The sequence below is a fragment of the Protopterus annectens genome, chromosome 10.part0 (genome assembly GCF_019279795.1).
Source record: "Protopterus annectens isolate FY-2018-M chromosome 10.part0, PAN1.0, whole genome shotgun sequence".
Lineage (NCBI taxonomy): Eukaryota > Metazoa > Chordata > Ceratodontiformes > Protopteridae > Protopterus > Protopterus annectens.
In genome coordinates, this window is record NC_056744.1 from 1476713923 (window position 1) to 1476731064 (window position 17142).

General features: G+C 35.5%; 1 protein-coding gene across 1 annotated transcript in view; it reads right to left on the bottom strand.

Annotated features, from left to right (window-relative positions):
- The window catches only part of LOC122814310 (zinc-binding protein A33-like), a 324956-nt gene that overhangs the window by 292939 nt on the left and 14875 nt on the right, over window positions 1-17142 (bottom strand). The window contains exon 2 of the mRNA XM_044086896.1: window positions 1816-1911. Coding sequence (XP_043942831.1) covers window positions 1816-1911 — 96 coding nt within the window. The remainder of the gene's footprint in view (window positions 1-1815; window positions 1912-17142) is intronic.

A 17142-nucleotide genomic window follows, 5' to 3' on the forward strand; every position in this document is an offset into this window, starting at 1 on the left:
TTCAATCTTGGAATGTCAAAAATTCCTCCAACCATTCACGTCCAATATTATAAGATATACAAGTAAATAAGTCTTTAACATCAATGGTAACCAGTGAGAGATCCATGGATAGATCCCCACACTTTGTTAAAAATTCCCAGAAATCTCGACAAAGATGTTGTATAGCTGTCACAAAGACTTTTAAATGGTGGTCATTTAACTTAGTTATACAGCTGGATTTTGACTGACCAGCATCAACAAATGTTGAGTGGTGGGTCGGATAAGTTCTTATGTATTTTAGGCACATCGAATATCACAGATAACCCAGGAGAATCAATATGCATATATTTATATTGATCTAGTCTTATCTAACTCTGCATGAGCATGTCAAATAACATAATATCAATCTTCCGATATGAGACAGTGACTTCATTGATGGAGGCTTTGAGATACATGCCATCATGCAAGATATTGAACATACGCTGTTTGTAATCCAACTGGTCCATTATAACCAGTCTTCCCTCTGTATCTGGTTGCATGATTCTAAAATTTTTCATAGAAGTGACTTCATTAAATAAGGACATTTGCCTGTTATCTGTTGTTATAGTAACAATTGGTCTGTTGCATCAACATATTATGAAAATCAAGTTCACAAAACTGCTCAAACATAGATAAGGTACTGTGTAATTGAGGATTGTAAATGCTGGGGACCCACATTTTACCCTGAATTTCATTAGATTTGGTATCCTGGAATAATAAGCTGAAACTGAGTTTTCTTGTAAACTGTTTTAATTCACTGACCAACTGAGTGATGTTAGCTCATCTGGAGGGAACAAAGGAATGCCCCATTCTGAACAAATCTGTTTAGAACGGTCTGTTGTTACTTTACATCTATCTACACTGGTGTTAGATTTTGACTTTGATATGTAATTAACTCCTATAGGGACTGTTGAGAGTAATTACCTGTATCCTGGCAAGGGAAGGCATGTCCCTTTCATGCCCATATCTTCCACATTTGCCCATACATTCAGCATTGCCTCCCTTCTTAACATTGCCATACTACACATATACATCTTTATACAGTAGCAGTATCCAGTTGCTTTCCTTTCACTGACATATCGCACAAATATTAAACATACATGCCTTTCTACATTGTTTAATTCAGGTTTTTTGCCATATTTGTAGGTATGTTTCTTTTCCAAAAACAAATAGCCATGTGAGATTATGCATGCTGTAGCTATGTGAAAAGGGGGTGGTAATGTCCTTTCCATCTCCAGAAGTACTTGTCTGGTACTCTACCCACCCATCTTCTAGCGTGTTCTGGAACATATGCAAGTGGGTTAAAATTTTGAAATAAGATGTTGGAGAAAAACAATTGCACTGATATAAGGGAATTCCAATCCAGAATAGGAATGCCTAATAAAAAAGTAAATACAAGAACTTTAAGGGTCATCTCAGTGGTCATTTAAGATTGTAGAAAGAATCAGTTTCTAGAAATGATGTTACATGTGCTGACAAAAATTTCCTTACAATTCATGAAAAACACATTTGTAGATTTCTGATTGTGCCTTGGCTTATTGTATTCATTGTAAATGCAGCATTATAAATGTTTAAATCTTTCTAGATCTGAAGAACCTAAACTAAGAGGCACCTGGCTAAGGACCCATACAAGCATGACCCTTTCCTGTAATAGAAACTATTCAGAACTACACCTGTGCATTTCTATAGACAAGCTTTACAACTCTTGGTTTGTATCTTACATGATGTAGTTGCATTCATTCACCATTTATTCACACTCAACAATTTTCAAAAAAAGAAATAAGCAGATTTCCTCACCTGGATATAAGAGATCTTCCCTTCCTGCTTTAGCTGGAGCTCTGTAATGTATTTTAATTTTAATTCTAGAGCATCTGTAGCAGTTTTCAACTTTTCCTAGATATGCAGATAAATATTATATCAGCAGGTTTTCATATTCACATATTATACACCAATGGTAAGAAGCATGTAACACAGTTCACGGCATATGGTCATATAGCAATGGGTATAGATAAATGCGCAAATCCAAATAGAAAAACATTTGACAACAGTCTTATAGTTACAGAATAGAACTTAAAAATACAATCTAAAGTATGGCTAGAATAATTTCAGATAAAACAGTTTGAGAAGAGTGTGGAATGGAGACACGTTTGTAAGACATTAGTTAATAATGTGTAACTTAACTGATGCATGTTCTTAATATTATTTCATACTTCAGTACCATCACAGTTTTTTGTTCTTTTACCTTTCCATAACTGGCCATCAAAAGCCACCAGCATTTTTGCTTATTTACTCGGTCTACTAGACTCCCTTCCCTTAGCCCCCTCTAAGATCAACTTAACTGACATCCAGGGCCAGTGAAGAGATAAAGAACACTAGTGCAACATCACACTGCTACTGGGTAGTGTGCCATAACCTCTCCTAACTATTGACAGTACTGAAAACACTGATTAGAGGGTGTATTAGTAGGTGAATGCCCATTTCTGCTCATGCTCAACCTCTTACTAAGTGGTACACCCACTTTGCAGTAAACAGATTGTTAGGCATGTAACCTTTTTATATTGCACCAAACCTAGACTCTCTCTCTCTCTCTCTGTCTCTCCTCCAAGGATAGGTGAGCCAACATCACTCACTGACTCAGTCACTCACTCCCATCTTCCCCCATACAGTCTCTCCAGCTCCCATGTTGCTAGTTGAATAATGGGTCATCAGGATCGCAGTAAGGGCTTTAACCCTTTGTGCCATGGGACCATTTGCATGTATTATCACTGTTTTTCTTTGTGTGTTTTTTTTAAAACACCTTTATTGAATTATCACTTGTGACAATGGCAAACTTACATTTATATAAAAGAAAATAAATCAAATTAACATGCTCACTATTACAAACATTATACATCAAATATGTTTTTCTTTACAGTATCATCAATCCAACATTACATAAATTGTTCACTTCTTGCCTTCCCTTAAACCTCTTTCATCCTCCAAAACATTTTTCTCTATGTACTGTTCCCACAGTGTACATTTTGTCTATGTACTTTGCTTCTACTCTTTTCTGAAGCTACAACTTCTATTTCTTTTATCTCTGCTACAATATTCACTACTTCAAATATGATTGGTTTAGATCTTGATTTCCATTTTCTAGTGTTTTTTTTTTTTTTGGCAGCCACTAGAATTAATCTTAACAAGGCCTTACTATGTCTAGACAGTTCAAATTAAGTATACCAGCTCAAAAAATTATTTCCTTAGTTACACCCATTTGCTTCCTCAGTATTTCTGACACTGTACTCTGTAGGGAATGTTTAATGTCTGCCAACTCATTACACCCCAAAACATATTTTCCCAGTTATTTCTCTCTTCCCCATCACACCTCCATTTGCCATCTACCTGAGGAAAAATTATTTGAAATCTACTTGGGGTATAAACATCCCTATGCAAACCCTTCAGAACAAAAATCCTAAATCTTCTAGACTCCGTTGCATATTTGAGAGCCATACATATGTCCTACCATTTTTTTTTGTGAATTGCTTATCCAGTCTCTCTCTTCCCAATCTTTCTAATCTCTTCTGTTTGATTCCTATAGTTACTATGCAATATTTATTTTATATGCCCTACTAATGTTTCTTTTTTAACAGCAGCTTCTGTTCTTGATTCAACTAAAAACTCTAGCAGTGCAAGTCTTCCACTAAGATTCTCCTATCCCTTTCTATACTCCGATATCAATCCATGATAGGGAAGGTAGTCTCTAGCCTGTAGTCCAAATGTCTTTCAGGCGTCTTCCCATTCTGTTGCATTTCCATCTCTAATTATTTGCTCCCAAAACCTTGGTTCATTTGCCAGCATCCACCAGTAAATCCAGTTCCCTTCTTGCCTATTCTCTGTACATCTAATAGGAGTCATCCCTATTGGCAGAATTTAATTTCTACATTCTCATGTTAGCTTAGTTCTTTATGAATATAATAGTTTACCCTTTTTAATTTCTCCAAATCTTTTGGGTTTCTAATACCATGACAGGACTGGACCCCACTACTAAGTGAAAGCATAATTAAAGTCCATGAAATTAGCATTGTTTCAATCTTTGATGTCAACCAGGAGTGCTCTTCGCAGCACTCACAACATGCCTAGTAATGACTCCTTCTGCAATTCATATGGAGTTATGTGCATCAGTAACATATCTAAATACAATTGTAGATTCCTTTTTATAAGACCCATTGCTCCTACTACCATTGGAACTGTCTGGGTATCTTTCTTCCACATTGCTCTCATTTCACCTGCAAATCCTGATATTTTATGACTTTGTGTCTTTCTGTATGCAAGACACTGCAGTCATTCGTTGTAGCGATTTCAATGATCAGTGTTACTTTTGTCTTCTATTTATGGACCGCTATATCTTGTTTTCTCACATCTGTTTTTTGAACAGTTGATAATGGGTGATCCCATGTGATGCAGACTTCATCATTTTCTGTGATGCTTTGTGGCTCATATTTCCAGTGTTTTTTAGCTACTTCAGTATTATAATGTTTGCACAATCCCATGTGCAACAGTATTGCCACATTATTATGCTTTTCAGTACACAGTCCTTCTGCCATTAGTATGTCACAACCAACAACAATGTGTGCAACTGTTTCCAATTCTGTTTTACAAAACTTACATTTGTCTGTTTCTCCCACATATTCATGAACATTGGAAACCAATGTGTACACAGTCCACTACTTTGGGCTGCCAATATTAACCTTTCATCTTTTGGTTTGAATTTGCCTCTCCTTGACCATCCCTGTGTTCAATCCTGATCAACATGAGTTTATTCCAGGAGTTTTCTATACTTGCAACTATATTTATGCATTTATCACATTTCTTGCCTTCTCATTCAGTCCTTCACTTTATATTCTTTCTTTTGTTTTTTGGCACATTCAGTTGCTGCCTGATTTTTGTCTACTTCTGGTTTGATTTTCATCCCTGCTTGATGCCGATATGCTTCTGTTAGACAAAGAAGGGAAGTCAACTTAGATTTATTCTCCTCGTGTTTCAAAACTTTCACTGTGTTTGGATCTTGTGAGATCACCAAATATGTATGCAGTCCCACAATTGCAGATCTATACATGTAATCAATTTCAAGGAGACCCATACCTCCTTCGGAACGGGGAATATATAATCTTGGTATGCACTGATTTTTATAAATCATTTGATGAACATTGAAGTATCTTTCTTATTTTTCTGTCTAATCTATCCAACAAGTTTTGGGGCCAGTCAATCACTCCAAATCTGTAAGTTAGGACAGGAAGAGCAAGCTGGCTTATAGCTTGAACTTTGCTCCTAGATGTCAATGCTGTTTTCAGGATTAAGTCTTCTAAAGTCTTCCTTATTGAGATTTATTTGCATTTGTTCATGTTATATTGTTAACACTCCCTCTTGGTCAAGTTCTGTGGACATTGTTCCAATTGTTGCAAAGTTTCCAAAACAAAAGAATTCACCAGTAGAAACACTTCCAAGCTTTATGACATAAAATTATTTGCCAATTGTAGCTCGGATTGGGTAATCTATTTAGCCACATGCTCCTGCGGGGCATTTTACATAGGTCAAACATCGAGACCACTTAGACTAAGAATTTCTGAGCACAATAGTAACATCAAACAGGGCAGATTGAATAATGCTTTATGCAAACATTACACAATTCATCCTTCAGCATCTTTTATGTTCACAATCATTGATATTATTAAGGGCAAAAAATCCAACAAAACAGGTTGGCATGCATTATTGAATTCCAAAGAGAAAAAATGGATTGTCAAACTGGGTGGGCTTTTCCCACCCGGTTTGAATGACAAATTTTAAATAACCAATGAGAATGATTTATAGCATATATAAAGGCATGCTTAAAGTATACTTGTTTCACACTGAAGAAGGCTGTGTCTGTGTATACCAGCCGAAACCGGTCTGTGCACTTTTTTGCTGTCCTTATTATCATCAATAAATTATTTTCAAGGGGTTTGTTTTTTGCTGGCTCTTTCTTCAATTTTTTGTATCATGCTTTTTTTGAGCTGTGCAATTGCTTACGTGCAAACAACTTTTTGATTTATGACTTTACAAGTTCTTTTATATCACATTCTTGTCTCAAACGGATGTTTTCTTGGTGATGTAGCTTTCTTGCTTTAAAGGTTTCTTTACACATTTATCAAGACCAAATGACATTCTTATATCATCTGAAAAAGTTTTGACTACTTGCAGTTGTGCTTTCATAATATTCTGTATTACTGTCGTTATTCTCTGTAAGGATCTGCATCCAAAATCCCATTCTCTCTTTATTTCTTGAATTTTCCCGCATGCTTCATAATCATCATCATTCCTTTCCACTTTGAAATGTAGTTTTCTTTTTGTGTTTTGTAGAAATGCCATAGCTGTGTAGATCTAAAGTATCCTTCAAATCAATTATTCCTAAACTGCCTTTTCCTATTGGATGGATCAACTTATCCCAGTCTTGCTCTCTTCCCTATTCAGATAAAACTCTTTAACTCTTTTTTATTAACCAAAACTCCTCTTCTGTCTGATAAAAATAAGCCTGACCTCTCTATAAAATTAAAGGGATGAAAAACATTGTCACTGTGTGTACTTTGCAATTCATATCCACAGACAACAGCTTTCAATTTCTCAATTTTTGTATTATCTTTAGTTGTCTTTTCCCACATAGCCTTACCTGCCATAACAGAATCCTTTTTAACCCATACTCCTAAAAAATCATTTTGTCATTTCCCCATAAATAAGGGTACTGCTGAAACAATTCATGTGTGGTTGTGCAGTTTATATAGCCTTTGTTTTGTCTTCATTAATTTTATATTTTGAAAAAACGTCATACTATCTCAGAATGTTCCACAACACTGAGATGTCCCTTAATGGTTTTATCAGGTAGAAAATAATATTGTCTGCAAACAAAGCCAAGTTTTCTGGCTTACCATACCAATTCTATCCTTCAATTTCTAAGTCTCTCATTTTCTTTGCCAATGGTTCTAAATATAATGCAAATAAAAAAAGGAAAGAGGATACCCCTGACTGGTTCCTCTATTCAAATGCAACTTATCAGACAGGAACTCTCTCACTTTAATTTGTGCCTTTGATTCCTCATATATCCTCTTAATCAACCTTATAATTTTATCAGAGAGGACAAATACTTCCATTGCCCTACTCTTAAAATCCCAGCTTACTCTGTCAAATGCTTTCTGTCCATGAAAACCCACAAACAACAGTGGTATTTTCTTGCATTCTGCTTCCCTCTGAATTATCATTGTTTTATTAATGTTGTCAAATGTTTGCCTCCCCACCACAAAACCGCATCAATTCATATCTACCACTTTTGGCAACACCTTTGCCATTTGTTTAGCTATTTTAGGCATAAATACTTTATAATCACAGTTTAAAATTCAAATTGACCTATATTAAGCTGGATCTGATGTGTCTTTACCATTTTTAGGTAGTACAGCCACCACAGTTTTTCCAGGATGTTGGTGCTTCCCCTCTTTTTAAAATACTGTTGCACAAATCCTCCCAGAACTTTATCACTTTCTTCCCTCCTAGCTTCCAAACTTCCACAGGAATGCCATCTATTCCTGGAGACTTCTCTCTAGATTGGTTACACATCACCACTTTTTTCTCATCTCCTCCTATCTTAAATGGCCTTCATGAGAATATCAATATACAAAGATTTTTTAATAGATTGGAAATTGGCTGTTTAAAATGTGAACATTATAGGGTTAGTATTTTCCACATGGGTTTCAGTGGCACTTTATTTGAACAATTGATTGTTTTTAACTGATTGTGGTTGTTCATTGGTTGATTTGAATTGTATGTATATAAAGCTTTTTGGTATGTCTTTTTAATGTTTTCAGATGAAGTCTATGGAGGAATAGTGGATAATAAAGGATTTACTATGCTAAATGACATTCTCTCTTTCCTGAATGAGCTTTTTCCTCTGAGCATCCAGTGTTTTGGTCTTATTGGTTGGTCTTTACACTGGTGTTGAGATATTACTTGGCTTTGCAGTTCTAGTCATTTTTTTGCCAAGTATTCATATGGCTTGTGCTTCAGAGAATGAGTTGTTGAATCTTACTCTGCACGCCACATCTAGCTCTCATGAAAAGACTTTAAACAACCTGGTGGCTTTGGTAGGGGAGATGCCAAAATCACTGGTGTTGATCGCATTGAAATGAATTGATAATGCCATTACAACAGACAATATGGATGATTCTGATGACTCTTTCAATGGAGGTGAAATACTGGTGCAAATTCCTGTAAGGTTTGAAAAGTCAACAGCTCCATCGTACAGGGATGTTGTATCAGAATTGAGCACTAATTACGATCCAATGAAGTATGTTGCAGAATTCAGAGACAACAACATGGCTCAGAACAATATGCAGTTTAATGAAAATAAGAGTAAGCGCTTTCATGTTCACTCAAGGAACGCTTCTTCAGACTAGAGAAACACATCAACATCTGTTCACTTAAATACACAAGAAAACCTGCAATAGCCAATAGCAAACTCATATTCATTAATCAATTAATAAGCCACTAAAACATTTAAAATGACATCCTGCTATTGTATCTATCATGTGAAAACAATATATATTATAAAAATCTGCATTGTTAATGTGAACTAAAACAATTTAAAATAATCATACGAGCCACACCATTAATAAAATGTTTCTAATGTTGTAGGGATTTAGCTGCTAAAAATAGTTTTAAGCTAACCTTATCATTGAGGCCATAGCTTCTATCTGCCTGTAGCTTAATGATCCATCTCATTTCAGCTTGTTCAGTCTGATTCTTCAGATTGCCTAACCTTGGGCTGCTATGTATTAAATCCAACACTAAAAATCTAAACTTACGAAGTAAACCAATGCTCAGAACATGTCGTGCTAATGTGTTAGTCTCATCTTCTTTATTAATCTCATAGATATGTTCTCTAACTCTTTCACATAGGGTTATATTTATTTTTCCTACATAAAATTAAATACATTTGATGGAGATAGCAATATATACAAGGTTACGTGACTTACAATCGGCATAATGGTCAAATTTATAAACTCCATGGGTTGTAGGATGCCTAAAGGTATAATTATTATTCAACATGTATATACAATGATTGCAGCCTCTGCAAACAAAGGTACCTACCCTATCTGATTTTTTTTTATTCAAATGGTCCCTCTCATAACATAGCAGCCTCTTCAGTGACTTTGTATGTTTGTATGAATAATGAGGAATCTTCCCTATGACATCACTAAGTCTACCATCCACTGTTAGTATCCCCCAATTCTTAATGAAGATATCATGTATCTTCTTATTATTGTTAGAATAGGAGATAACCATCCTAATATTTTGCTCAGTGGGAGTATTTAATTCATTTTGAAGCCTACTCCCATGGGTCTAGCTATTAAAAAATTGTCTTCCTTTCTTAATCCTGTTTATGACCTTTTTATCTTTTAGTATGGCTCTCTCTTTTTCCTTATATCCTCTTTGTGAAAATTCATTGGCCAAATCATTTAAAGCTTCATCACATAAAACTGTCTGAAGTGGTCCATCTGGAGATGTGTAGCCCCTGTCGCTGTACAATGTTCTTATAAATGTGGGTGGTACATGCTGTCTCTACATAATAAATTATTTCTCCTACATTCTTTCCTAAAGAATCCTGTTTCTATCAAACCATCATTCTTCCAAACTGTTACATCCAGAAAATCAATACTGTCATAGGAACTTTTTGCAGTAAATGTTAGGAAATCCGTTGTTCCATTAATGTAATTAAGAAAAGACTCAAATTCTTCAAGTGTACCATCCCAAACTATAAACACATCATCTACAAAACGTGTATAGTAAGGAATGAATTTTGCAAAAATAGTGTTTTGTTTATAAGTATCTTCCCAATGCGTCATCACTAAGTTCGCATAATAATTAGCCCAATGGGGTCCCAAGGCCACTGCTTTTATTTGTGAATAATATCTACTTTTAAATACAAAGACATTATTTTTCAAAATCAAATGTAATAAAAGGAAATATTGTAAAATATTATCATTAGGAAGTCCTTTTTCAGCTAGAAGTAACCTAGTGTAATCAAGTCCAGTATCATTTGGGATGACTTTAAAAAGTGTCTTTACATCTAGTGTGACTAATAAAATAAAGTAAAAGAGTTGTAGTGATTTGAATATACATATTGAAATAGAAAATGTTGAGAGCCTTTAATAACAGTTGGAATATTATTTAACACCCCCTTCAGCTTTTTCTCAATAAAAATCGAAATAGATTCAGTCAGCCACCCTTTACTTGAACCTACAGGCCTAAAGAGGGGATCTAATTTATTCTTATGTATCTTCGGCAAACCATGAATCATAGGGACACATGGATATTCGATCAAATAATATTTATAGAGGTCATTGTCACTCCCATTACACATTAACATATCATACAGGTCAGCATGTACATAACGCACTAGTCTATTCAATTCCTCAAGTGTAAGATATTCATAAGTTGTAATATCTTCTAACATAGAATACATTTTATATTTTTATACATTTCGCTGTCTAAAACTACACCTGCCCCTCCTTTATCTGCTTGTCTTATAATAATGGATTGATTCATTTGTAAATCTTTCATAGCTTTAAATTCCATGTTACTTAAATTATAAAAATCAAATTTCTTTGTATCACTGGTATACAAATCCATTAAATCTCTCTCAAAAGCTTTTTCAAAAGCCTCTAACAACGGATGGCTAGGTGGTATAAAAGTAATGGCTTTTCTAAAGTTATTAGACTTACTAAAATCAATATTATTATGATATTATGATCTTTAAACAGTAGTCTGAGTGCTACATTTCTAGTAAAGCATTTTAAGTCAATAACAAAGTCTGTCCAGTCAGTGTCCCTAACTAGTATAAACGAAAGTCCTTTGTTTAAGAAGGACTTTTCAGCTTCTGTTAATGTATAACTAGAAATGTTTATGACAAGTTCACATTCACTGTTTGCCAATTCTTCTGTATACACCATTTTCTGTCTTCCAATTATTTGTATCTCTTTCTTCCTCTGCTGAGGCTCGTCACTTGGGTATTCACCCTTTTTATCGATAGGGGAAAAGGGCAAAAAAAACTCTGGTTTATCCATTCAGATTGTTGCTTGTTCTTTCCTTCTTACATCACTGCCCAAATTTTATGTGGTGGTAAAACGAGTTATGGTCTTATCAGAACTCAACGCCTTCTTCTCGAGCTCTGCACCATTATTCAGGGGAATCAAGGTCATGCCTTTCATGTCTGACATCATTACTCTAGCCTTGACAGCTCCTTCATTAGTTGATTCAGATTCATTGTTTGTTGGAATAGGTGTTTCCCCATCACTCGTACCTCTATTGGTTGGTACAGCTGGAATGGTAGATGCTATTTGTGTTCTTGCAATGTTAGTTTCCCTTGGCCAAGTAAAAACGTTACCATTCCGAAAATCACGGCAGACCCTCTCAAGTTTCTTCCTTTTCTGTTGAGCAGCTTGTGCTCATAAATTGACCATTTAAATTCAATTAACTTACAAAAACATTACATTTATCTAGAAGTAGAGCAATTTTAATTCTTTGTTTTAAATCTATGGATTTAGCCACTAAATCAATTTTTTATGATGAAAAATGATCAACTAAGAGTTTTAGGTTAAGTCTTTGCCATTTAACTAGCAAATCTGGAAAAGTGGTTCCATATGAAGGCATTTTTAAAACTCGTAGGCCCCATGGAACCACTTTGAAAAGAAGACAAGCTTCCATAGGTTCATAGGTTCATAGGGAGGTACTAGGCTATCGACCCAAAGGCCTACATAAGCCTAGCCAACAAGGTTCCCTGGCTTACGCCACCCAAGAAAGTTATTTTCCTGTGCCACTGTCGAGCAGGGACACAGAAGTGATCCCCAGGGTGTATTTCCTATTTCCCATCCACTCATCAATATTTTTCTTGAAGAGTGCTAATGAAGAACTTTGCTTGACATAGATGGGTAGCCTGTTCCAGAGTATGGGAAGTCTCTGGGACAGGAATCTATCCCTCTAACATGTCCTGTTTATTGTGGTGACAAGGTTTAGGTCCCTAGAGTGTGTAGCTCGGAGGGATTGGGGTTTCTTTAGGTGGAGCATGCCCAACAGCTCTGGGTTTGACATAGTTTTATATGTTAGGCAGAGATCACCTCGGAGTAGGCAATATGCTACGGAGTAAAGCTGGAGTTTTTTGAGGCGGTCAGTGTAGGGCATTTGTTTGAGGCCAGTAATCCTCTTTGTGAGGTACTTCTGTACCCTTTCCAGCTGCTGCAGATGTCTTGAGAGGTACATTCCAAAAGTGGCATTGTAGTCTATGATGGGTCTAATGAGTATCGAATAGAGGGGAACAGTGACCTCTTTTTTCCTGGATGAGAACCCTTTTATGATGAGGTGTGCCGCATAGAAGTACTTCATGACTACTGTGGCAATGTGACTGTCAAAGGAGAGACTACTGTCTACCTGGGTCCCAAGGTCTCTTATCACACATTCGGTGTTAAGTAGATTGCTGCCTATGTGGTAGTTCATGGGTACAGAGTTTTTACCAAAGGGGATGACACTGCACTTTTTGGCATTGAGCTTGAGGCCATGGCTCTGACACCAGGCATCTGTCTCAGCGAGGCCCTTCTGTAGGATGTCCACATCATTTGGGGACTTGACTATGGCTCCTAGTTTGCAGTCATCTGTGAACTTCATTAGCCAGAGGCCTTCTGTGTTAGCCTGTACTTCAGAGAAGTAGATACCAAACAGGGGAGGTCCCAGGACGGTATCCTGTGGTACTCCACTTGTCACTGCTTTGAGGTCAGATTTGGAGTCTGCAACTTTTACAGTGTGGGTTGTCAGTGAGCCCGTTGGCAACCCATCTTGTGACGTAGGGATTTATATCTAGTTTAGTGAGTTTAGCTATAATTCCAGAATGGGGGATGGTGTCAAAAGCCTTGGTGAGGTCAAGATAGGCTGTGTGAACCACCTTACCCACATCTACGGCTTTCGTGACTGCCTCAAAGAAGTCAATCAGGTTCAGGAGGCATGATCTGCCTTTCACAAACCTGAACTGGGTGGGATCCAGGGTTTGGAGGTTAATATTTTCTTTGCCACTGCAGATTCTTTAATTTAAACACTAAAGTCTCAAGTTCTCTTGTTAGCCGTAACAGGTCAACAGACACATAATTTTCAGTCATTAATTCATTTGTATTTTCTGGTTTATTTCATTCAATGGTTGTTAGCGGATTATTCACAGTAAAAAGCAATAGCTCAAAATCCGTAATGTTAAAGTCACTCACTTTACTGCTCCCATTCAATACATGTGGGTTATAACCAAGCTAAAGGTCAATACCTTCTGCCATGTTCCTCTAGCACAGTACCAAGCACGAATGTCAAAATCAAAAAGTAGTAGCAGCTAGACGATGAAGTCTCTCTGGACAAAAAATATAATCCAGTGAAGTATGTAGCATAATCCAGAGACAACAACACGGCTCAGAACAATATGCAGTTTAATGAAAATAAGAGTAAGCGCTTTCATGTTCACTCCAGGAACGCTTCTTCAGACTACAGAAACACATCAAAATCTATTCACTTAAATACACAAGAAAACCTGCAATAGCCAATAGCAAATTCACATTCATTAATCAATTATTACATTTAAAATGACATTCTGCTATTGTAGCTGTCCTGTGAAAACAATATACATTATAAAAATCTGCATTGTTAATGTGACCTAAAACAATTTAAATAATCATAATAACTTGTATATATTGCTACCTGCAGCAAATGTGTTTGTTTTTATGTAGGAAAAATGAATATAACCCTACATGAAAGAGTTGAGAACATATCTATGCAATTAATAAACAAGATGAGACTAACGCGTTAGCACAACATGTTCTGAGCAATGGTTTACTTCATAAGTTTAGATTTTTAGTGTTGGAATTAATACATAGCATCCCAAAGTTAGGAAATCTGAAGAATTGGATTGAGCAAGCTGAAATGAAATGGATCATTAAGCTACAGGCAGACAGAGGCTACGACCTCAATGATAAAGTTAGCTTACAACCATTTTTAGCAGCTAAATCCCTACAACATTAGATGCATTTTATGAATGGGGTGGCTCTTATGATTATTTTAAATTGTTTTATATCACATTAATAATGCAGATTTTTATAATGTATGTTGTTTTCACAGGACAGCTACAATAGCAGAATGTAATTTTAAATGCTTTAATTGCTTAATAATTGATTAATGAATGTGAATTTGCTATTGGCTATTGCAGGTTTTCTTATGTATTTAAGTGAATAGATTTTGATGTGTTTCTCTAGTCTGAAGAAGCGTTCCTGGAGTGAACGTGAAAGCGCTTACTCTTATTTTCATTAAACTGCATATTGTTCTGATCCGTGTTGTTGTCTCTGGATTCTGCTACATACTTCATTCGATTATATTTTTTATCCAGAGAGACTTCATCATCTAGCTGCTACTACTTTTTGATTTTGACATTCATGCTTGGTACTGTGCTAGAGGAACATGGCAGAAGGTATTGACCTTTAGCTTGGTTATAACCTACATGTATTGAATGGGAGCAGTAAAGTGAGTGACTTTAACATTACGGATTTTGAGCAATTGCTTTTCACTATGAATAATCTGTTAACATCCATTGAAAGGAATGAACTAGAAAATACAAATGAACTAATGACTGAAAATTATGCGTCTGTTGACCTGTTATGGTTAACAAGAGAACTTGAGACTTTAGTGTTTAAAATTAAAGAATCTGCAGTGGCAAAGAAAATATATGGAAGCTTGTCTTCATTTTAAAGTGGCTCCAAGGGGCCTATGAGTTTTAAAAATGCCTACATATGGAACCACTTTTCCAGATTTGCTAGTTAAATGGCAAAGACTTAACCTAGACATGAGCTTCAACTATTTAAGACTCTTAGTTGATCATTTTTCATCTCAAGAAACAGATTTAGCAGCTAAATCAATTAATTTGGAACAAAGAATTAAAATTGCTCTACCTCTAGATAAATATATTTTTTTGTAAGTGAATTGAATTTAAATGTGTCACTTTATGAACACAAGCTGCTCCAACAGAAAAGGAAGAAACTTGAGAGGGACTGCTGTGATTTTCAGAATGGTAACATTTTTACTTGGCCAAGGGAAACTAACATTGCAAGAACACAAATAGCATCTACCATTCCAGCTGTACCAACCAATAGAGGTACGACTGATGGGGAAATACCTATTCCGACAAACAATGAATTTTAATCAACTAATGAAGGTGCTGTGAAGGATAGCGTAATGACATCAGACAAGAAAGGCATGGCTTTGATTCCCTTGAATAATGGCACAGAGCTCGAGAAAAAGGTGTTAAGTTCTGATAATTCCATAACTCATTTTACCACCACATTAAATTTGGGCAGTGATGTAAGAAGGAAAGAACAACCACCACTCTCAATGGATAAACCAGAGGTTTTTTGCCCTCTTCCCTTACTGATAAAAAGGGTGAATACCCAAGTGAGAAGCCTCAGCAGAAGAAGAAAGAGATGCAAATCATTGGAAGATGGAAAATAATGTACACAGAAGAATAATTGTCAAACAGTGAGTGCAAACTTGTCATAAACATTTCTAGTTATACATTAACAGAAGCTGAGAAGTCCTTGTTAAATAAAGGACTCTCGTTTATACCAACTAGAGACACTGAGTGGACAGACTTTGTTACTGACTTAAAATGCATTACTAGAAATGTAGCACTCAGGCTACTCTTTAAAGACCATAATAATACTGATTTTAGTAAGTCGAATAACTTTAGAAAAGCCAGTACTTTTATACCACCTAGCCGTCCATTGTTAGAGGCTTTCGAAAAAGCTTGTGAGAGAGATTTAATGGATTTGTATACCAGTGATATAAAGAAACATGATTTTTATAATTTAAGTAACATGGAATTTAAAGCTATGAAAGATTTACAAATGAATCAATCCATTATTATAAGACAAGCAGATAAAGGAAGGACAGTTGTGGTTTTAGATAGCGGAATGTAAAAATATAAAATGTATTCTATGTTAGAATATTACAACTTATGAATATTTTATACATGAGCAATTGAAAAGATTAGTGTGTGCTGTACATGCTGACCTGTATGATATGTTAATGTGTAATGTGATTGACAATGACCTCTATAAATATTTTGTAATAGAAAATCCATGTGTCCCTATGATTTGTGGTTTGCTGAAGATACATAATAATCAAATAGATCCCCCCTTCCCCTTTAGGCCTATAGTTTCAAGTAAAGTGAGGCTGATTGAATCTATTTTGATTTTTATTGAGAAAAAGCTGAAGGAAGTGCTAAATAATATTCCAACTGTTATTAAAGGCACTCTACATTTTCTAGAGAGTTTTTCAATATATGTATATTCAGGTCACTACAACTCTAACATTTTATTAGTCACACTAGATGCAAAGACACTTTTCACAGCCACCCCAAATGATACTGGACTTGATTACATTAGGTTACTTCTAGTTGAAAAAGGGGTTCCTACTGATAATATTTTACAATATTCCCTGTTATTAGATTTGATTTTGAAAAATAATGTCTTTGTATTTGAAAGTAGATATTATTTACAAATAAAAGGAGTGGCCATGGAGACCGAATGGGCCAATTCTTATGCAAACTTAGTGATGGTGCATTGGGAAGATACTTATATACATAACACTATTTATGCAAAATTCATTCCTTACTATAAACTTTTTGTAGATGATGTGTTTATGGTTTGGGATGGGACACTTGAAGATTTTGAGTCTTTTCTTACTTACATTAATGGAACAACAAATTTCCTAAAGTTTACTGTAAAAAGTTCCTATGATAGTATTGATTTTCCAGGATGTAATAGTTTGGAAGAATGATGGTTTGATAGAAACAAGACTCTTTAGGAAAGAATGTAGGAGAAATAATTTATTATGCAAAGACAGCATGCACCCCACCTACATTTATAAGAACATTGTACAAGGACAGGGGCTATGCATCTCCTGATTGACCATTTCAGACAATTTATGTGATGAAGCCTTAAATTAATTGACCAATGAATTTTCACAATGAGGATATAAGGAAAAAGAGAG